Raw genomic sequence first — 24,341 nt, 5'->3', positions numbered from 1 at the left:
AAACTTGGATTTTATTGACAGCTAGTCATTTTTACTGAGCGTTTGCTATATGCATTTTATTTACAACAAAAAACAGATAGATTTTATTATCAGAATATTAAATATTAACAGTATGCTCTCTTCCAATATTTACTGACTCGAGTTACCTTATATGAGTGCCTTGAATTAATCTAGTTCTTGACAGTTATGACAAAGATTACACAGTAATTCTGTACATGTGAATGACCTTGATTGATCTCTAGACACAGAAAGGCTTAGTAATAAGGTCCTTACTATTGATTTTGCTTATTAGATGGTTCCCCCAAAATTGCACATCACTACTAAGCTATGAGAAAAGGATCTTTTACATGAAGAACTTTCAATACATTGTATCGTAGAGGAGTCCACAATCCATGTGGGGTTGCCATAGTCCTCTCCACCCTCTACTCCTATGGAAAACCAGGACGACAGACGGAAATATTCTGCTTATCATGCCTTGGAATTGTTGCGGTTTGAATGATGGGACCTCAAAAGTTTTATGGAAAAATTCCATTACGTTTTAGTTCATTGTATCCCTGAATTTTTTGAAGTCTCCTCATAAATAAAGTGTTTTAATTAAGACTATTCTAGAGTTCATTTTGAATCAAGTTTAAATATGAAAAATGTGAGTTAAATAAGTAAATTCAGTTGTCTTCGGAGGAGAAACTATGGCAATAAGAGCAAGGAACACCAAATGATCTGAAGAAATATGCTCAATCACTAGAAAAATTAAGTAAGCTAGAATAATTTCTTAGCCTGAATTCCAAATGCATTCAATGCTCAGACAACTATGCCCTAAGTGTAATGATTTAAAAACAAAATCTAGAACAAAATTTTCATGCCTACCACATTTTCTGCTGAAAATGCAGCTTACCTGTGTGAGGTCAGGAATGTCACCTTTATCAATACCAACTTGCTGTGGATTAAAAACAAAGAATTTGTGAGTAGGAATTTAAAAAAATAAATTTTTTGCATTTGATAGAGAAGGTCATCATGGCATTAGTTAAAATAAAAATTCAATTGTGATATAAAATAATTATCATGCAGATAAGGAAATCTCATATGCTCTTTCTATCATTTTCTATTCAATGTAACAGAGCAATAATTTCATTAATATAACTGGATATAACAAATGTACAGAATTTTGTCAAACTCAAAGGAGTTAAAAGAAATGGAAAAGAGTAACAGGCAGCTAACAAGATAGTAAACTGCTTAGGCTAAATTAAAATTATGAATAAATCCCAGTAAATCATCTGGAGAGAGAATTCATTTCTTCAAAAACAAAACAAAACAAACCATGGATCAGGGTGCATGAGCTGATAAATGACTTTCAGTGTTTCTCCTGTTTCTACCTTCAATCTCCTGAGAAAATGACTTTGTTAGTTTCTTATACATGCAGTCCCACTTTTAACATGTGTATATAGAAATATAAATCACCTTCTTTGGGGTATGTTTCTTGTGTAAGAATAACCCTGAATTGTGCTCTCTGATTTAATTGCAGTGCTTTTCTTTTAATAGGTGAGTTAAACTCCTACACATTTATTGATGTCTTAGATAATTATTTATGTCATTTATATTATTTCTCATTTTCATAGTTAAGAAACATTTTCATATTTCTGATACTTATGAAAATAATCTTGTGCCAGTGATTACCCTGATAATTATAACTTTGTGTAAAAACCTTAGGCTTGAATCTCATTAAGGGCAAGTTTGCAGAATGATCATCCAATTGACAAAGGGGAGCAAAGAGAACAGTTCTAACTGGGCAATCGGTTACGCTGACTTCCAGCATCAGCACCATCTGTCATGCACTCTGTGGCACAGTGCCTTCTCAGGTTGTCACATGCTTCATACCCAGGTACACGGCCAATGTCCAGCAAAGCTTACTATTACTTACCTCTGCAACTTTGAGAAATTCAGACACTCGTGTCATTCTAGTGAGGAATCGTTTGTAAATCTCTAGTGCATCTTTACATTGTCCCTTCTTCATTTCAAAGAACTTTTCTAGAAAAAAATAAAGAAATAAGCAACTTGAAAATCTAGGGTCTTATCTCCAAGTTTATTCTAAGTTGACATTAAGATTACTTCTTATAAACCTAACGCTTGAATCAAAACACCTGCCATTAAAACCTAAATAAAGTATTAAAGGACCCAAACAAGAGAGGCTCGACTAGCTTAAGGAAGGTGTTAGATTCTAAATAATAGCCCGTCTCAGGCAAAACCATTCAAATCGTAAGAAGTGAAGCCAAAGCATGTCTGAGTTGTCACAGCAGGTTAAACTCATGATCCACGCACCCCGCACTATGCCTGAGAGAAGAGCGGCACATTCTTCCTGATGAAAGCCTCAAACATTTCCACAGCGTTCTACATTATCTTTGTTTTCTTACTAGGCTATAACAAACTAGTAACCTAAACATTGTAAATCAACAACTAGCTACCTTCCTGAATTAAAGAGTTCTCTAGACGTTCTATATTCAGGATAAATGGATGTTTCGTTGATCTATAGTTAACATATCATACAATGTAACGGTTCAATCGTATCAAGAAGGGCTGTGCAGTCTTCCCCACGAATGACTTAGTAGCTATTCCCCTCTTTCACACATTGATGGTGACTCCCTCTCCCCTCCAGGTATCTGCAGATGGTTACAGACCACTATAGAACATATAACTATATAACAGACACCTACATAACAGATCTATATAACTATATAACAGATCCATCAAGAATACTCATACAAAACTGATGATACCTCGTTCTAATAGAAAGCAGAGAATATTAAATTCAAAATATTAAAAGCAAATTCACTTTAGGTCCATAGGGAGATCCTATTGCATGGCATTCCATTCCATCCTGTGAACAGTTGCTAAACTCTCCTTTACAATGCTTGCCCCAATTTGGGGTTATTGTCATTTCTAGTTAACGTGCACTGGGCACTCATTGGAGGCTTATCCCATGCAGGGACCCTGTAAATGGGTTCCGAATGACCACTATCATCCATCATTATGTTCAGTCCAGCTATTTAGGATTGGTCACTGGTACCATTTTCTTTCAAGGTTCGAGCTTATTAGCTGTCTTTGGATCACTCAGTTGGTGTGCTTCTTTCATGTGAATTTAGCTACATTCGTGTAGCTAAAGCTCCTCACTTTGATGGATGCTTGTTTTTAGACAATCCGTTAAGACCCCAGATGCTATCATTCATCCTGGTCGGGTGCTGTATTTTATTGGTCATAAATTAGCTTTGCTTTTGGGTCACATTAAAGTGTCCTTTAGTTGTGAAAGAGTGCAATAAAAGCAACCAAATGAAAAGCCCTGTAGTTTGGCAAGCCCTCCATGATTTGCACTCGATAAACAGATCCTTTCTCAAACTTTGCTTTCTCCACAAAAGGAGAGAGGAATAGTTTGCTACTTTTTTGTAGCACTCTACAAGTCTACTCTATACAGTCTAACCCTCTGACTTCACAATCTCATAGGTACTAATCTCATAACTTTGTTATGACTGCAACAGGAGAATAGTTTATCCCAAGATACATTTTAAAGAAAACCAGCATTTTATTAAGTGTTTTCATTGGTATTCATCAGTTATGCATCGATTCATTCAGTCAGTATTTACTGACACAACAGATAGAGACACAATAAACCAGTATCCACAATGGTACAGTACCCAGGCAACTGTACACAACTGACAACCAAATATTTTCATTCTTTTACATTTGCAAATGATTAAACATGTTATTCTTATATTTTCTCATGCTTGAGAGTTCTTGACTTCATTCAGTATGTAATTTTACTAACCCAAAAGTATTTTTAATTGTTTCAACAAAGATTTAATAACATATAATTTACACAAAGAACGAATTATCAAGGGCAACTACTCATTACCTTTTGTTGACAGTCTTTTGTTAAGTTTACTTTTAACATAGACCTCCCTTGTAGAAAATTCAAGGGAAGCAAAAAGTTCAAGAAAACAAACTCGTACTGTCTTCTACTTGTTAAGATTTGAATGGGAAGCGAGTCTTTTAAGCAATGGCAAAATCTAAGGATATTTTCTTATCCATTCTTTATCCTGTTTCCTATTAGCGATAGAATCATGGTGACCTAAGGGTACAAATGCCCTTTAGTTTAAAAATTAGAAAATAAGGATCTTCACTAAATGAAACTCTCACCCAATGAAAAGGAAAGCCAAACCGAGCCATTCCATGTAAACTGCCACTAGTACATATTAGTTGGGATGGGAAATATCTTCTTACACACAAGTTAGAGCTACATTACAGCTACAAAACATCTGTGAACATTTGTAGCAATAATGTTAATTTTAAAGTAAGAACTCATGGATTTCTAGATAGACTAACCTAGGATATATTTATAAGGTTAATGCCTATCAGTATTGAAGAATAAAAATAGTGCCTGCCTGTCTCCAAACACTTTGGATGTTGTCTTGCCCATCTGTTGTCTAGACCTACACGACCAAGAGCAGCTTTGACAACTATGTTGCAGGAAGGCCCCTTGACATCGGAATGCTACCGGGCAAAACCATATTCTTCCACGATTTTGAGAGAGAAAAATCAGGTACTTAATATAACAAAATAACAAGGGGGTAATTCTTTATTTCTGCTCCTAAAAATTAGCCAATAGATTGTTTTAATGACTATTATTTTATGATTTTATTATTATTGAAATCTATCTGTAAAGTCAACATAAAAAGAAAAACAGTATTTATGTAGCTATTCAAACAACAATAGGGTGAATCAAATAATTCAACATGTTCAATGGCTAACTGCATTGTTAAGATAATAAATTCAGTGTTCTGGACCAGTAACGGTGGGAATGGACACAGGGATACATTGGTAATGGTGCATGAGGATGAATCAGAAGAACTTCCTTTCTTATTAGAAAGATGAACAGTGTAATTGTTGTTTTAGGTTTAAAAGATTAATTATGTATAAACAGAAATAAAGAGATTAGAAGGAGAATGTTAAAAAATTTCATCTAGGAGATTCTGAGTTTCAAGTGAAAATAGTGTCTGTTTATACATCTACAATAAATAAAACTGAAGCTTGGAGGGGACTGGTGGGGGAGAAGTAACGGAGGCTTTAGAACTCCTCATAATGGAGATGGCAAACTTTTCAAGGGAGAAAATACAGAGTAGCAGGAAAGTAAAACAAGGGTAGAAACGCACTTTAGTAAATGCTCACTGAAAATCTCACTTTGGCTTTTCTTTTCATTAAAATTTTTTTTAACAATTTATTGGGGCTGATACAATTCTTTTCACAGTTCATACATATACATACATCAATTGTATAAAGCACATCTGTACAGTCTTTGCCCTAATCATTTTTTTTCTCTTTTCTTCTTTTACATTTTATTAGGGACTCAAACAACTCTTACCACAATCCATACATATACATACATCAATTGTATAAAGCACATCCATACATTCCCTGCCCCAATCATTCTCAAGGCATTTGCTCTCCACTTAAGCCCCTTGCATCAGGTCCTCTTAATGTATTCATATGTATGGATTGTGATCAGACTTGTATGAGTCCCTAATAAAATGCTTAAAAAAAGAATAAAAAAATTAATAAATGTCAAGAGTAAGGTAAGCCAACAGAATAAACTAACACAAAGTATACTGTTTGGAGCTGATACATTTTGCAGCCTGAAATAAAGGCATTCCTAATTGCAGTGTTCAGGACAGAGTCTTCCTGCACTAGGAGCAAAACTTTCTAGAGCACTGTGTTTGACACTGGTAGCTGGATCAGCCAAATCCCATCATCTTTTTCTACATTCATGAAGGCTATGGACACAAACTTAGATCCTCAAATTAGACAAACTTATGTGAAAACTGGAAGATGCAACTTAAAAATAGTCCTCTTCCTATACAAGTAGGTTTAAAAGATCAATTATATGTAAACAGAAATAAAGAGATTAGAAGGGGAAAGTTAAACATTTTGGCTGTTTCTTCTGCAGCATTCAGTTGGCTACCCTCTGGCTTCTGAGGGCTTGAGGAGAAGTGGCTATAGTCCCAGGCTCTTGCCCTAACTCCTTGATTCCTGGATTCCAGCTTCAAGTATCTCTTCTCCAGCTTCCTAGTGTTGCAAGGCAGCTATGGCGGCGGCCACAGCTTCTTATAGCTAGAATTCCTTAAAGCTGTGACCTCAAAAGTAGAGGCTCTTACGTGGTAGTAAATCCAGTTCTTGCAGGTTTCCGGTATTTATAGAAGCACTTAATTCTCTGTATTCAATCTCTTTCCATTTATAATCTGTTGAGTAGTTTGTTTCTTGAACATGGTATTTAGTACATCAAATGGTTTTAGAAAGCATACCCTTAAAAATTCAGATGGGAAGCTGGGATTAGATATGTAACCTGATCAGGCTTGAAGACAGTGGTGACCACTTGCAACCATTGGAAAACAGAATTCGAGTAGTTGATGCCATTATAGGCCCAAAAGAATTACTTAAATAATCACCTATGGTTTTCAGGAATCAGCACCTGGATTGAAAACTCATCATGCTGGGGCAGATCCATGGTGGGAACAAGACAAATGGAACCATGGGAGAGAAGGCTTCTCTGACTCCATTGGAAAGTTTAAGAAAGAAAACCACCACAATACAGGATGCTCAATATTTTCAAGGCAGTCAGAGGACCAGGTCACTCCAAGACTCCCCTATAATGATTTTATCTTCTTGTAGCCACATGGCTGCCATGGCTGAAAGTCAGATCAAGGGTCTAATTCTGTGAGTTGCAGAATTATGTAAAATATGTTTATGGGAACCTCACTGGTCTCCTTTGTGAAAGTCAGAACATTAACTGAGAAAGAGTGGGGCCATGAAGTCTGACATAGGAGAGCATTTGGGGAGATTCAAGCCACAGTGAACTTTGCTTGCTGGTACAATCTTGTCCTCCTCAGTCTGAGCACGCTGGTTCTGCCTTGCTCAGAGGTGCTGTGATCAACTCACCTGAGACTAGAGATGAAAGCCCTGTCTGCCCTCTCCTTCCTTTTCTCTGCCAACTGCCTCAACACCCTGAATGAGCTATATATCCCAGCAACCCCAGCATGCTCTCAGGAGACAGAGACAAAGAAGTGCAAGACTTTGCAAATGTATTTTGGCAGTAGGGCTGCCGAATAAAATACAGAACTCCAGCAGATAGTTACATTTAAGTTGCCGATAAACAATTATTTGCTTTCATTTAAATATGTCCCAAATTTTGCCTTATAATATATAAAATTATTCATGTTGGTTTGACATTCCAAAATTTATTTTAGATTTAACAATTGACATTTTTGCTAGAGTCCACAATCTGCTAAATGAAAACAGTACGGTGCTTCACACATACAGACATACACAATATCGTACAATGTAAAGTTTATGAATCCAATTTCATAAAAAAATTAGGTGCATTTCCATATCGGCTAAACTAAAAATACTAGGTTTCATACATGATCCTGAAATAATCTGTAAGATATTTTGTTCTAGCCCTAAAAAAAATCAGTATTAGTAATCAGTATTCATTTTTACATGTGGATTTGAAAGTGTTACCTTGGACTTTTGTAAAATTATATTTTACATGCTACGTCATCTATGGATCTTTTTGAAATTCAAATTTAACTGGGCACCTGCATTTCCTCCCTAAAAGTGATCATGGGAATGGATTCTAAAGGCATTAGGCAGGCAGAATGAACACTGTACCAGATATCCAAGGTAGCTGATAATTGTTAGAGTGAACACACCAAGAAGTGTGAATTTAAACACTGGCCTGAGCAGCTCGGAGTGGCTCTAGCACAGTGGTTCCTAAACTGAAGTTCCCAAATGAGCATCATGGTCTATTGTGTTTTGCTGCCAGGCGCCATTTAACCAGTTTTCTGCACATGGAGCCGTGTGAGTTTGGTATTAAGGTGAGTACACAACGGGCTGCTAAGGTCAGTAGTTCTAAGCCACCAGCCACTCTTCAGGACAATGATGAGGCTCTTTACTCCCATAAATATTTCCAGTGTCAGAAAGGGTTACTGTGAGTTGAAATGGCCTCAATGTGATTTTGACTTATGCAGGCCCTGTGCCACCCTCACAAGTGTTGTTATGTGCGAGCTCATTGCTGCAGCCACGATGCCAATCCATCTCACTGAGGGTCTTCCTCGTTTCTCACTAGCGCTCCACGTTACGAAGCATGATGCCCTTCTCCAGGGACTGGTCCCTTTTAAAACTGTATCCACAGTCAGTAAAACAAGGTTTCATCCATCCCCCCTGTGTCCGAGAAGCAATCCAACTGTACTTCTCCCACACAGGCTTGTTCGTTCTTCGGGAATATTCAATATCCTTTGCTTATCAGGTGCAGCAGTTCTTTTCCAGCCTTCCATATTTATTGTCCAGCATGAAATTATTGAAAACACCGTGGCTTGATCAGGCATATCTTAGGTCTCAAAGGGGGCATATTTGCTCATTAACAGTGTAGAGGTCTTATGCGGCAGATCTTTCCAAAGCAGTGTGTCATTTGATTTTTTTCACAGCTCAGTTTTGCCTAGTCTTCTGCAAAAGGACCTTCAGCAGATTGACTGAGCACACAGGAATGGGATGTACCCATATTTTTCAGGAATTATTGGACATTGAGTCAGTCATATGTTACTCTCTGGGGTCTCAAAATGTCACTATATATTCTACCAATATGTTTTATTCAGCAGAGCAAACTAAGATAATAACAGGAAACATGAAAAGGTATGTGGTTATCTACCCAACTTCCGGGACATGTAGTTGGACTAGGCATACTTGAAAACTAGCAGACTCTCCATGGTGCTTCTCTGGTCTCTGAAAACGTAGTGGGGTAGCAGATCCATCATAGCCCCATTTCAATCACATATTTGGTTGTGTAAAAGATGAATTAATTTTAGAGGTTAACCATAGATTACTGTTAAAATCAATCAGGCAATAACTTCCGGTTGATGAGATCTAAATGTGTCCTCTTTTACCAGAGAAAGATCAACACGGCTCCAAGTACCTGGCAGGCAGCTACTGAAATGATAAGTATATATTTTATTTCTATCCTAAAACACAAATAATCAAAAATAGTTTGCTTTCATCTGGTAGAGATGCCAGTAAAATACTTGATATTTTATTTTAGGGACATCAACCTCTATCTGTCCTAATCCCATAGGGCATCATTTAGATGACATAAGGCTGATTGTACCTAAAAGCAAAAAAGGTGTGTTAGACGACATGATGTTAAGACATATGCATGCCAAAATGTAGAATCCCTAACATTCAGGGACCTGCAGTCTCGAGTGAAATTTCTGAGGGTCTAAAGGTCTGAGAATTTTAGAGAAATATCCTCCTTGACAACTAGCAATAACTTAAACCCATTTTTGTTCAAAGGGAGGCAAACGCAGCTACAGAATGTTTTGGAGGTGATGTGTGCATGCATGTGCGTTTCTCCGAACAGATTGTCTGACATGGCTGTCAGATATGAGGGAGGCCCAGGTCACGGGAAGGCTCTGTAACTCCTCCACACTGCAGTTACTCGGGCCTTTGTTTTGCCTAAAGGTACTCAAAGTGTCTGAAGTAGATCCAAATAGTACAAAACGCCCCTACAAGCTCTAATAGGAAAGTCATAGCACAGGCCCATCCATAAAACCAAATCCACAACCTTTGAGTAGCTTCGGACTCAGCGATACCCTCTAGGACAGAGGCGACCTGCCCTCAGAGGACTTCTGATACTGTAATTTCTACAGGAGTGGAATGCCTCATCTTCCACTCTTGGGCGGCTGGTGGTTAGCAGCCCAACCCATAACCTATGGCACTGCCAGGGCTCCTTGAGTGTGAAATTCAGCCTTGTCTACTTCAGACAGCAACTGTTCTCTTCGGGAGAAATCATCTTGGCTTGTTTCTAGAGCCTGAAAGCCTGACTGTAGAACACCAGGTGATAATAAGATCTACCAAACCATAAGTTAGACAAGTGCAGGAATACTCCCGTGTCCAACAGGAGTGCTACGCAAGCAATACGGCTCACGCAGGTCTTGCCTGTCCTATCCCCAGGCTTGCATTCCTCTTCACGGTTTCCATCACGCCCATGCCCCCCGAGTCATTCCCTATGACCCTGATTGGGAAGAAAATTCCCCATGATTGGGAAGATATTCAAGCTTAGTTTAGAGATGGCTCCAAATGCTAGCGCCATCTGTAACTACTCTGCTGAGTCATTGTGTACCCTGAATACAGCAGGCAGGAGACAGAGAAATCTCCACACAGTGGGCCAAACATGAGGCAATTTACCTTCTTGATTTTTGAGTTTATATTAAAAGGCAAGATGACAAGAAATATGGAATTTCACCTAGTTAGGAGCACTTTATAGAATTGGATGACTGTTAACAAGAAAGCCTGGAGGAAAAGTAGTAGCTGCATCTCTCACACGGTTAGTAAGCCCCAGACTATCTTCACCCCACGGCTGCAAACCAAAGGGCTTTACCACCGCTCCATGGCGCCCCGAGCACCGCCACCAGGTGCACACACGCTGTCAGTGATAGGGGAGCAAGAAGATCCCAAAGGCTGCTGAACAAAAAGGCTAAGCTATCATATACATAAGTTATGAATTGGTTCAACAACGCGGACTTCCCATCACCAAGGCTGACACACCTACCATCAATTCTGAGTTAATGCCATTTATAAGCGGAGAGAGCAACATTCTGTTTACACCAGAATAAGTTGTCTCCCCAGATATGAATTTATCATCTTTGCCTCGTTTGCTCTGCCAGCACCATCTGAGGTCGTATACACCAACATCATATCCTACACAACACAGCTTTTGCCAAATCACTCACTTTCCTGAGATAAGACAGTGGACTCCTTCGACAGGATTCAGGAATAATGGCCCAGAAGGAGCGAGTGTTACAGAATGGTGCACTCTGATTGGTCTCAGCTGTGAGAAAATTTCCCGAGGATGAACAACTCTAGTATGTTCTCTGAAGTAGAGTCAGTCCCTTAGCCCCCACAGCTAGAGCACATGGATCCGGGAACCAAGAGGAGAGAGTGCTCCCCCTCAGTATCATACCATCTGCAGGGTGGCCTCAAAGGTAGCGAGCTGTTAGCGTAGTGTACCAGATACTGGTTGTTACAGGACTTATTACAGGCAAAGTTTAGAACACGCTCCTTCAGCCTTTCTGAAATTTTATAGGGACTCATATCTCTATATGAAATCTCTTCCTGGTTTTATAAAGTAATCTAGGGGGTTTTATGTTTCCTGCACTCAGTCTTGATTAACCAAAGAATACATAGAGAAATGTGACAGGAGAGAATCATATATTTAGAGTTTTAAATATAAAGTCTTAAGAGTACAACTCAGCATTCAGATGTAGTGTTAACTAAATCATGTTTTGCAGTTCCACTTACCAAGTAAGTTAATAACTCCATCGTTGTAGCAAGCAAATAGTTTGATAAGATCTTTGAAAAGAAGCATAAATGCAGCATTTATGACACCATTTGTGAGTTCATTTGGATGCACCTGTGAAAAGATAAAATCTTAATAAAGTCAACTGTGTGTCATGAAATCACATTTTCCTTTTAATGCATATTAAAATGTCTCAAAATATTACTAAGGAATTCATTCATATTCTACAAATTTCAAGTAGCTCTTTTTGTAACCTTAGCAATAACAAAAGATATTTTTGCTTCATTTTAAGTGAATATACTTTCTATATGAATAACCCAAAAATCAATCAAATCCAACTTTCAAACCTCTGGCCTTCTGTTGCTTTTACGATGCCTTAGACATCACTCTCCTCCCCGGCCCCTCCCATGCCTTGCTATCTAACCATCCCTGTGGAAGGGCCCAGGAGCCTGCGGGGATTCAGGAAGGACGTTCGGAGCAAGGGGATGAGCGATCTTAACCAGCCATGGTTAAAACTTGTTTCTGAGCATCCTAACCATTCACTTGTTCAACAAATAAGAGAGTGACCGACATAACGTGGCATTCACAAGTTCCTTATACACTGTCCTTTTTCTCATTCTGACTGCTTTTTTATTTTAAGACTACATCCTTATTAAGGGCAGAGAAAACTAAATGAATATGAAGAAAAAGCTACGAGAGCTAACTCCACGGGTACCTAATGAAGTGCTTACTGTAAAAACTGTCAAGTAGCAATGGAATGGTTGCTGCTTTTGCTGAAATTTCCCAGGATTAGGCACTGTGGCTCGGGCTCCATTACAGTCCAAACCAAATAATACTAGTTGAGATTTCAAATTACTCCTATTGGAGGAAAGTATTTGTTTTAGGTTTCCACCAGGAAGCTGACAACATGCATTTCAAAATTTCCCACGTGTGAACATATTTTATTTTCATGAATCAGGTAGTTTTCTTTAACTTTTTAAAATTTTGATATCATTGCAAATGCACATCCAGTTTTAAGAAGTAATATCGAGATAGCCCATGTTCCATTTAACCAGTTTCCTTTCACAGTAACAACTTAATGATAGTAAAATAGTACATCCAGGATACTGACAGAGGTAACATCCAAAATTTTTATTCATATTTCCCCACTTGTACTCATTTGCATGTGTTTTGTTATATATATAATTTTATCATATGTGTAGGTTAATAGACCCACCACTACAATCAAGATATAGGCATGATTTTAAGAAACAAATCATGTTGATATTGCCAGGAAGAAGGACCAATTTTGTCTGTGATGAAATAAAAAATAGTTCTCTTTTATTGATAGTGTCAGTAATTTTAAAAGGTCACATAAAGTGATTTCTAATATCAGGGCACATAATTTACCCGAAAGACATGGAGTTACAAAAATGTGCCACTTCCCAGTTCACCTGGACTGACCCCCTGGAACACTGCTAGAAAATCTGAAGCCCAAATCACATTTATTATGTGGTATAGCCTGTAGGAGGTACTCATCCAACTCTAAATGAGGAGATCTGAAACCTTTGTAAGGAGAGCTTGGCTTTATCTATGTGGGGTACCCTCCCACAACATGGACGTTTTGTTCAAAGCTATGTATTTAAGTTTTTTACGCAACAACCCTATCACCTTCAAAGCGCTCTCCATTACACTTAATGTATTTGTCAAATGTGCAATTCCATCGTGGAAACATTTTCACACTCATCTGTTTGGATGGCTGACAGCACCTCCCTCGTTTTTTTGTTCACCTCTTCTACATCCTCAAATTGCTGTCCTTTCATGTCCCTCTTCATTCTCGGAAACAAAAGAAGTCGCATGGAATGAGCTCAGGTGCATGGGGCAAGAGAGGCATGCTGTTTTTTTGCCAAACTCTGGCCCTTTGAGATAGATGCGTAAGTAGATGCATTGTCATGGTGGCAAAACTAGTCCCCCATCTGCCAAAAACCAGGCCTTTTATTCCCACACACTGTTATCCAATCTTTTCAGAACTTCTAAATAGCTTGATTAACAGTCGGACCTGGTGGAATGACCTCCAAATGCAATCTTCCCCCTCACATCAAAAAACCAGTAAGCATCCTCTTGATCTTTGATTTCACTTGATGAGCTGTTTGGGGTGAAGTGACGATGGTGTCTTACACTGGCTTGATTGATGTTTGTTTTCAGGGTCGTAAGAATAGAACCATGTCTTGTCACCAGTAATGACCTTTGGGAAAAAGTCTGGGTCACTTCGGAGTTGTTCTGTGTAAGCACGCCATGTCTGCACTTTTTTTTCCTGGTCAGTCAGAACCCGAAGCACGAATTTTGCAGCATCCTTTCCCATTCCCAAATCTTCCATTGAAATTCGCTGAACTGAGCTCCAAACATTCCACATAACTTCCCTGTCTCCTCGGTGTTCCATCGTCACTCTTTGAACACAAGTGGCCCAATTTTGTTGACATTTTGTTGCCTGGGAAGGTGATGGACATCCAGAACAAGGTGTGTCATCAATGGACATTTCACCTTTTTAAAATGAGAAAAACCCTCTTACACTTGAGTTTTTCCCATAGTGCTGTCCTTGTAAGCTGTGTTCAACATCACAACAGTTTCTGAGGCACTTTTCCCAAGCAAGAAACAAAACTTCACAGTTGCACACTGTTCTAATCTTAAATCAGTCATCACAAAAAATGAGGTTCATGTGAAACTGCTTTTACAAAAAAGTTCACTGTGACCAGAGAGAAACTTCCTAGGCGACCCCACTGGGAGCACTAACTCAGAGCGAGATGATCCATGCTCCCCTCGCGGGAAAAATGCGTACGTGAAAGCACCACCCAGTGGAGCCTTTTCTGTTTTTGGAGTGCACCCCTCATCTAGCCCACCATCCAATGAACGACAACACGGCTGGGTGAGAATCTGGGGAGATACACACATCAAACTCGAGCAGCGCGTCGATCTGTCCCTGTAGGATCGGCATGCTCTTGAGTAGCTTTTCAGGAGCCATTGTCCTCATTACTCCATCAGCCCTGGACGGAGAGAAAAGGACAGAACGTCTCGGCATATGAACAAGTCAAGCTTTGCCAAGATTTCTGTCCACAGGAATAATACTGAGATACGAAAACAAGAATAAATGGAAAGCTCTAATTTTATAAAATATTTCTTACAAGAAACGGATTAATTTGGAATGGCAGTTATATACATTTCTCAACCATGAGCAAAAAGTGATTCAGAGCTAAGATTAGGTCATTTATAATAAAATAGTACTAATTTTTTGTACAGATGATTGAAACTAACAAGTAAGCCATCTATAATAATATGCCGTAATGTCACATAAGGAATGGAATAGCTACAAAATCTTCACTAGTTTCTGGCTGATCATGTCTGACTAGATTCAAACAACGTATTACATTGGATACATCTGCTGCACCCAATCTCTTTTAAATGTTGAAAAGCAATGATGTTACTTTGAGGACTAAGATGCACCTGCCCCAAGCCCTGGCGTTTTCAATCGCCTCATCTGCGGGTGAACGTTGGGCACTGCATAAGGATGACCGAAGAGGAATCAGTGAGTTTGACTTACGGCACTGACGAAGAATGCTGAAAGTACCTTGGGCTGCCAACAGGACAAATGAATCTGTCTTGGAAGAAGTACAGCCAGAATGACCTTATAAGCAAGGATGTCAAAATTTTGTCTCACATACTTTGGACATGTCAGAAGAGACCAGTCCCCGGAGGGGGACATCATGCTTGTTAAAGAAGAGGGGGAGCCAAAAAGAGGGAGACCCTTGAAACGGTGGGGCTGACAAAGTGGCTGCCACAGTGAGCTCAAACATAATTGTGAGGCTGCCGCAGGCCTGGGCCGTGTTTCATTCTATTCCACACAGGGTCACATGAGTCAGAACTGATACAGTGGCACCTGAGAACAAGTTATGTTATAATACATCGCTAGGAATAAAAACTCAACACAAGTCAATTTAAAGAAGCTTGATTAAAACCCCATGCGGCACAACCCGAATTTCTTGGACTTGAACCCTGACAAGGCTACTGGAAAACTACAGAGGGGTTGCTTCTGCTGACTCCTCACTGGAAGCCCGCAGGAATATAACTCATGTGTGCTTCTCTCTGCTCTCGCTGATCTTGGTCACTAACCCTGTCAGTCATTCCCCCCTTAGAGCTTTATCTAATTCCAATAAAGCTGGATTTTCTGGAAATAGACTCTGCTTCTTCCCTTCACCTCAGCCTAGGATTCTACAATCCATCTCACCATCCATTCCTGCAGGTCCCTAAATAAAGTCCCAGTCCTGCCTTGCATGGGCAGAATGTTTGTGCAGTTCTAATTAAAATGCCTTGGACTACTGAGCTTACGGTATAACTGAGAAATGCTAAAGTGAAAATAATATATTTTATGATATTAAGAATGTAGGATGTTCTGAGCTTTAAAACCAGTGTTTCATTTTTTTTAATGCACTGGGTTTTAAAGGCGAATTTATGAATTAAATAGTTTAGAGTTGTGTGGTTTTAAAAAAATACGAAGGGCATATTCAGAACCATCTGTTCCTTTTGACCGCTTAGCAAACGTAGTTGGCAGTGGGGTCCGGCAGGGAGGTCTAGGGTAAGGGCCCTTTAGAAGTTGAGTCCTTTTTTGTTTTTTTCCTTCCTTATAAATGATTTTTTTCCTACATGGCAGAAACTTAGCCAATCTAGATTTACATTTTCCATAAGCATTTTTTCAGTATTTTAATGATCAATTTGGTTATCGACACCAAGAATATTATTGTATATGTATGTCAAGAAAGTTCATAGAACAAGAATTTTCAAAGTTCTAAGATATACACACATGTGCTTTAGGCCAATATTCCCACCCAGGAACAAATCACCCCCCAACCGTGCTGGCCCTCCCACCCCCACCCCGCACCACAAGTTGAGCTTCAATTCATTCTAAACTCACTGAATTGCTTACAGGAATGTCTGTGAGAGCTAGAATTCAAAGGAACTACCTTGTGTTTCTGTATCCCACACATGTTCTGCCTTTGACAGAGTGCAGCCACCACTTTCTATCATTCTTTTTATTGGAAACTATTTGAGTTTGTATTCTCTGAGAGGTGTCCAACCTTATATTTTTTCAGGTTTTACTATCATCTACAGCCACTGTATCTTTAAATGAACCTCATCTTAATTTTTTCCATCTTAAATTATGTAACAGCATAAATCGGTACCATCCAGTCAGTTCTGATGCAGAGCAACCCTCTGAACGACAGAAAGAAACACTGCCGGGCCTGGGCTAGCCTGTGGCAAACCCATCGTCTTAATGACCTTCCTCTTTATCGCTGACCCTTTACCATGCCAAGCATGATGTCCTTCTCCAGGGAATGGGCTCTCCTGACAACATGTCAAAAGCACATGGGATAAACTCTCACCACTGTCAATTACAAAAACAACTGCTGGCCATCCTTGCTTCTAAGGAGCTTCTGGTGGTACTGCTTTCACGATAGTTTGGTTTGTTTTTTCACTATTCTTTATACACATATATGAAATATTATATTATGAACATATTCCTAGTGGTGCTGTGGGTTAGGAGTTGGAAGGCTAACTGGTAACCATAAAATCAGAGGTTTAAACCTACCAACCACTCTGCAAGAGAAGACCAAGCTATTTGCTCCAATGAAGATTCACAGCCTCAGAAACCTGATGTTGGGTCCCTATGATGCAGAATCAACTTGCTGGCAATGGGTTTGGGGTTATGCAGACATATACATACACAGGTGTATGTGAGTGAGCATGTTTGTGTTTAGAGGCCCTCGTGGTGCAGTGGTGAAGCATGCTGTTGCAAACCCTAAGACTGAGGATTTGAACCCACCAGCTGCTCTTCAGAACAATGAACAGTCTGCGTCAGCAAAGATCGACCAGGGGTCCTCAAACTTTTTAAACCTGGGACCAGTTCACAGTCCCTCAGGCCCGTTGGATGGATTATAGTTTAAAAAAAAAACAAACTAGGAACAAATTCCCATGCACACTGCACATATCTTATTTGAAACACTTCTTTGGAAGAGTTCAGAGTACAGTGTGCTGCTGTCCATTGCACCACAGAGCCCGGCTAACACATCTTATTTTGAAGTAAAAAACAAAACGGGGCAAAAACACCCGGCGGGCCACATAATGTCCTCGGCAGGCCACATGTGGCCTGCAGGTCATAGTTTGAGGACCCCTAATTTAAAGTCTTGAAAACCCTATGGGGAAGTGCTACCCTGCTATAGTGTCACTCTGAGTTGGAATTGTCTTAACAGCAATGGCTTTGGTTTTGGTTGGTAATGAATGGTTTAGATTTTTGAATTAATTTGAACAAGTAAAATAGTAACCACATCAATACTAAGAAGCAAATAATATTTTCTGCATGATGCTATAAATAAAGCAATTCATATCCAACTCCAAAGTTAACTTCAATAAGATTATTATTGAATTATTTATTGATTAAATCAAATATACAAGAATTCATTCTGCTCAAAGAAATATGAGAAAGAAAAAACATACCCTTTCTTCACCCTGGCAAAATCAAATGCCATCTGTCTGTAGGAGAAAGCCTTTTCATTTAAATATCTACTGTAGCGCCTTATGAAGGTAGACATATCATAGCCTGTGGGGGGGGGTATAAAGCTGATTAATGAACTACTTCCATTGTGCTTTATTTAGTAGTAAAAATTTTAGCTCCCTAAATGTAGATAATTCTAAAATCCAATAAGTGTATCAGGTACCAGCTTCAATGAACATCTACGCTATTTCCAGATAAAAACACTTTTGATATGAATCACTGACACTATTCAAGTTAGCTGTACTATTATCTTGAACAGAATGTCTTTTTAATTTTATTTTCTTCCTATTTTCATTCACTGTTTCAAATATAAGCCTGTTTCAGACTTAATACTGTATCCACTGGCTCGGTATACCCTTAATACATAGTATACAACCAGTAAATCTGGTGAATAATTCCAGTTCAAACCCCATCAATTCACAAACAAAATGTCTAAGACTGGTATCATATTTTCTTTAATTGGAAAAGCACCTTTCAATTCATGTCTCCTATCATCCCTTTATAAGATACACAAATGTGGGTCTAGTATACCCATTGTTGCTCTTTATAAAAATACTGAAAATTACAAGAATAAAATTAATGTATTTTATATGCTGAGTTGTCTAGAATTAAATATTTCAAAATTATTTTATATAGTTTTTATAAATCTCTTACATTTTACATTGGGCCTATTGGTTCCAATGATTTTAGATTTATCACTGCACTTTGAACATTTTTATTTCAGCATTAAAAGCATTAGCAAAACAGTATAAAGTGAATCTAATAGGTCTGAGTATGCCTATAATACGTATTACTTAACATATCACAAAAGCAGTCTCACCATGTGATCCACTTTTATCCAAAAAGTTGCTGAGATTGAATAGTGTATTTCTAGAGGCCAAATACTGAATAAATCTCTGAAAAACAAAAATTAGAATATAAGAACCATTCTCTCAAATCATGCCTTTAAACAATTTCTGATACCAGAGGAAAAGTTATTACATATTCTCACTGAGATTTCTTTTATTCAGTTATAAAGCTTTCTAGTTAACTGAATTTCTAGGTGAGGAGAACTTTAAATATTTTTCACTGAATTAGAACGAAGTTATACGAGCTGTTATTTCTGCATATAATTAAAACACTGGACATTAATTGAATTCAAGAGGTATTCCATATAAATGAGTTTTTAAAAAGTTTATCTGTATTTTCCAAAAGTAAACATTTCTATGACATTAATTTTTCTGCAGAATGCTTCCTATGGAGATAAAAACCCAGCATATCATTCTTTTTGCTCAATATATGTACACTGCATATGAATTTTAGGATTAATAATGTTAATATTTTAATTTTTCCAATATAATACCTAATCTAATTTTTGAGAAGTAGCTAAATAGAAAATTAGAATGAGATGATTATAATGATTAAAAAACTAAAAACTGTAGGTAAATAAGCCATGGACATCCATAAAAGCCTCCCTTCCCTACCAAAAAACAATTTTCAAAATCCTAGCATAGACTTCCATAAAAGCCTCCATTCCCCACCAAACATCAATGGAAACTCCTATACTTCAGTTACCGGTTTACCTCATTTCCATGCACCATGAGATGATGTGTTGTCACTAAAGCTTTAAATACAACCACCCAGCTGCTGTTCGTTGCTCGCTCAAAGAGCGTGTCTGCCATCTGAGGAATATTCACATTGGTCTCGTTGGTGGCCTGGATCAAATCTAGGAGAACAGAAGATACCAATGGTATTACTATTGCATATGAGAACTCATTTCAAAATTCAAACATTTATTGCAAGAAGGCTACCAAATAATTTTGACCATAGCTGATAAAATATTAAATATATTAAATTGTAGTATTTTTATATATGGACACTAAAATACATTAATTACCCAATGTATTCATTTATTCTGGAGTGTGACCTTTGTACTGAATTCTCCTCTATTCCCTCTTCTGAATCTTATGTTTGCTTCTATCAATGTAATCTTAAAAATTATGAATGCCATGAGAGCTAAGCCTCACATTAATCTTTTTCATTATACCTAGCAAAATGTCTCCAACATGTGGACACTGTTTCCATGCATTCCATACATGAATTTCCATACATACTTGTCCATACATTCCATATGTATTTTGGGGGGCTGCTACCAGCAAAGTCACTAGTTCGAAAGCACCAGCCGCTCTGTGGGAGAAAGTCGAGGCTTTCTCCGCTTGTAAGGAGTTACAGTCATGGAAACCCACAGGGGCAGTGCCATCCTGTCCTAGAGGGCTGCTAGGTGTTGGAATCACTCGATGGCACTGGGTTTGATTTCGTGCTTTTGGTTTAGTTAAAAGTGTACTTCATGAGAACTTTCAATGTGATGGATGCTGATACCGACACTTGTCACTTGAGGGCAGGGCAGAGCAGAGCAGGTGATAAAAGCTTAGAGAACACCCCTATACCCATACAGGCCTTCATAAAATACCCCTTATGCATAAATCAAATCTGATCTAAGTTTACCTTTACAATAACGTTGTGGCCCACAGCTATATACTATTGATATCATTTCAGGCGTACCTTAGGTAAAAGAAAGACTTACTGGTACCCAACATTCAGAAAAGTAGGTTATTGCTATCAAAAACAAATTAAGGCAAGCAAATATTCTGTGAGAAGGAGCAACAGCTAAGCTACAATGGGGCAGTGTGACCTGAAAGTGCTTTCAACAGCAGGGGATGACCTGGTCAGGACAACAGATAGCAAGGCTTCTATTACAGTCACACCCAGCAGGCAGAGAACTACATGTGATACTCACTTCCTAGGAAGTCCATGCAACACATGTGGACACAAACCCATCTTTTTCCTACTCAAAATCCAGTCAGCAATCATTCAGTTAGACATTTGTTTTATGCATTTCTCTGCTTCTGTCCTATATTACACAATACAGAAGATATTTTAAAATTGTGCTTCCTCGCTGAATGGCACTTCACTTCTAGAATAAAGGCTGTCAGCAATCGTTTTGAACTCTACATGGGCTAGCTCAGGTATATTTCTTGCATTACATTTATTTTTTAATTCCAGTTATCATCCCTATTGCCCTGCAGAATGCCCTGCCCCACAGTACTTTCCTCTTTTGCCTCAGGAACTCTTTCCCGATCCCTCTCAAATGCAGTCCCATGCAGCGCCTCTCTCGGCCTTCAGCCCCAAGGATTCTTTTCCTGCTCGGTACTCAGATCAGATGTGCACCTGTCTTAGCATCCTCTCATACAGAGCTCTCAAACGTCCTCTCATGAAGTGGCCATACCAGTGTACAGTGCTTCACCATGTACAGTAAGCATTTGTTGAATAAAATCTATTTTAAAGCCCCTATTTTAGTGAAAGCTAGAGTTAATTCTTTATAACACTTCTCTCTGAATCTCTATAATGGCACTACTTTATACATGGAATTCTTTGTCAGTCAGATTTACTTTTAAACTGGACTCTGGGGATATAGCAATGGATCGCTCATCAGAAAACACACATGCATTCAGGTAACAGAAAAATCCCCGAGAGAGGAACAGAAAGAGCCAATGCGATAGAGTAGAAAGAGCACACTCCCAGACCCCAGGTGAGCAGGTGTACGTACACCCAGGAGCAAATTACTTACCCTCTGTTCATCTCACACGTTAACCTTTGAAACGAGGGTCACAATTCTTACCTTTCAGAATTACTGTCAGGATCACAAACAGTCTGAACAGAGCAAGTCCTCAAAATACATGTGAACACTGTTTGACACACACTTCATTCTGAGCACAGCAGAGAATGAAGAGGTTTCCTGGGGTCTGGAGACATGTGAGGGCATCCGAAAGAATCCCCTTCAGCACGAGAGAGGGGAAGGGCTTGAGTGACCATTGCAGATAGGCAAAGTGATGGTGTGAGGGCAGGTGTTGGGGAGTCACTTCAGCCAAGGGAGAGGGAATGGCCGGTAAGGACACTCAGTCTCTGCCACTAAAGAGTTTGAACTTCACTCAACGGGCAACGGAAAGTCACTGGAAGTTTTTTTTTTTTTTTTTTTTAGCGAAAAGTACCACTATGGTTTGGTTTTTGTAGTCCACCACATAATTCAGCTAGGTACATCTGCAAGGTACAGTAGAGGTAAGGATAAAGGTGGTCACCTCTCCTTGAAAGGATATATACTATGAGATGAAAAAAGAGCCGAGGTTGAGAGTCAGAGAGGAGCTGACCATGAATTTTAAAAGAGGCAGTTGTTGGAGATAATGAATAAAAGTGAAGAGATAAGAAATATTACGGCAAGATTTTCCGGTGAGCAAATGAATAGTGGAGTTCAGGAAAATAGAGAATCTTGAGGACTTCTACATTTCTGGTTTGGAATCTTATAAATACTATTACTTTCTCCAATCCTCTTGTCGTTTTCTTCTCCCTGTAGATGAGCTTCTCTAATATTTGCTCAGCATACAGATTGATCAGAATGGTGAGAGGATACAATGCTGACACAAATCGCTCTGGATTTTAAATTGTATTGCATAGAAATAAATAAAGATGTTAACTACTGAGATGAATTTTGCCTTTAAACAAAACAAACTTGGCATATGTTAAAAATTTCTCTAAGTAATATTTAGCTTTATCTGCTTTTCCTTCTTCATATTAATAGTATCACAAAGTATATTATCTTCTGTGATTTGTTTCATTAATTCAGTATTTTATTTATAGGTGTCATCTGGTCTGTCACTTGTGGCTGCATATCATTTGTTTCCTCTGACAGCAAAAGCTAAGATATTTATCTGTCCTTTGTCAACTGTTTGAGCTATTTCTGGATTTCTGTCGTTAGAAATAATGCTATTGGAAACACTCTTCTATAGCCAAACAAAAGCAACGGAGGTTAAAATTTCTAGTATTAAGTCAGTGACACCAAATCACACCATCATCGCACTCTACACACACACAAAATCAGTTTTTACAAAAAAATACCTTTGATGAAGCCAAAAAGTTACTAATTTTATTCAAAATTAACTCCATTTGATGGGCAAATCTGGTCTGCTTCTTGTTTTTTGCAAATCAAGTTTTATTAGAATACAACCTTGTCCAAATTTGTATACTTATTGCCTATGGCAATTTCACACTATAATGAAATAGTTGACTAGTCCTGACACTGATTCAAATTCCACTCATTGGTCCACAAAGCCTCAAATATTTCTTATCTGATCCTTTTAGAAAAAGTTCATTGACCTTGTTCTACATGACCAAATGGAAGGTACACCTAAAGCACTTCTGATAGAGAACACTGACCCGCAGTTGCCTCAAAAACAGCATTTGAATTGTCAGCTGAACTGAGCATTTTCTGATGGGATGCCATCTTCACTGGCAAGAAAAACTGGCAGACTTCAAATCATGGCACGTTAGCATGAGGTAGTGTGTCAGATCTGGCAGTCAGCTGACATTTTCTTGAAATTAAAGAAAGTGAACTGATCACTTTAAAGAAAATAAACACTACTATTGGTTGCCAACAATAAAATTCAAACTTTCAAATGAAAATTAGAATTTTAGCTCCAGCTTCAGAAAAAAAAAAAGTAAATTAGAATTTTAGAAAACTGTTTGCCAAGTAAGCATTCCGAGTTTTTGGAAACTTTCTGATAAGATCATTGGTGATATTAAAGAATATCATGTCATATAATAAAAATGAAATATGTCAATACGCAGAAGATGTGAAAAACTCAGTGAATCTATGTTTTTAAAATTACTACTTCAAAATGTTACAAAATTACGTATGAGTAAACAACTCAAAGAACACGACACACCAATGGATTTTAAATTAACACTAGACAAAATTTCATTAATGTGGTTTCAGTTCAACATTGCAACTTATATTTAAGAAGCTATTTGGAAGTTCTTAGTGTATATCAAAGAAAATTATCAACACATTTTCTAAAAAGTTGTTTCTAGCTATGTATGTACTGTGTGAGGATGGATTCTCCTCTTGCATATTTCAACCAAAACAATATATATCCCAACATAATGGGTATAGAAACGGTTGTTACAAATCTTCTGTCAGCTATCCAACAAAGAAATTAGGACATGTGACCTCTTCCCTGGGAGAGGGACAGCAGAGAAGGGGGGAAGGGAGACTCCGGATAGGGCAAGATATGACAAAATAACGAGGTATAAATTACCAAGGGCATATGAGGGAGGGGGGAAAGGGGAGGGAGGGGGGGAAAAAAAGAGGACCTGATGCAAGGGGCTTAAGTGGAGAGCAAATGCCTTGAGAATGATTGGGGCAAGGAATGTATGGATGTGCTTTATACAATTGATGTATGTATATGTATGGATTGTGGTAAGAGTTGTTTGAGTCCCTAATAAAATGTAAAAGAAGAAAAGAGAAAAAAATGATTAGGGCAAAGACTGTACAGATGTGCTTTA

The 24,341-nt window shown here is 38.4% G+C and overlaps 1 protein-coding gene across 1 annotated transcript in view; it reads right to left on the bottom strand.

Annotated features, from left to right (window-relative positions):
• The window catches only part of SNAP91 (synaptosome associated protein 91), a 150,166-nt gene that overhangs the window by 78,288 nt on the left and 47,537 nt on the right, over nt 1-24,341 (bottom strand). Inside the window, exons 3-9 of the mRNA XM_075554822.1 lie at nt 19,529-19,671; nt 18,787-18,862; nt 17,909-18,011; nt 14,313-14,406; nt 11,389-11,500; nt 1,916-2,022; nt 893-934 (exon numbers count right to left, since the gene is read on the bottom strand). Of these exons, the coding sequence (XP_075410937.1) occupies nt 893-934; nt 1,916-2,022; nt 11,389-11,500; nt 14,313-14,406; nt 17,909-18,011; nt 18,787-18,862; nt 19,529-19,671 (677 nt within the window). The remainder of the gene's footprint in view (nt 1-892; nt 935-1,915; nt 2,023-11,388; nt 11,501-14,312; nt 14,407-17,908; nt 18,012-18,786; nt 18,863-19,528; nt 19,672-24,341) is intronic.

Source organism: Tenrec ecaudatus, chromosome 7 (assembly GCF_050624435.1).
Source record: "Tenrec ecaudatus isolate mTenEca1 chromosome 7, mTenEca1.hap1, whole genome shotgun sequence".
In the NCBI taxonomy this organism is placed as follows: domain Eukaryota; kingdom Metazoa; phylum Chordata; class Mammalia; order Afrosoricida; family Tenrecidae; genus Tenrec; species Tenrec ecaudatus.
The sequence above is the reverse complement of the archived record's forward strand: the minus strand, read 5'-3'. Positions and strand labels throughout refer to the sequence as shown.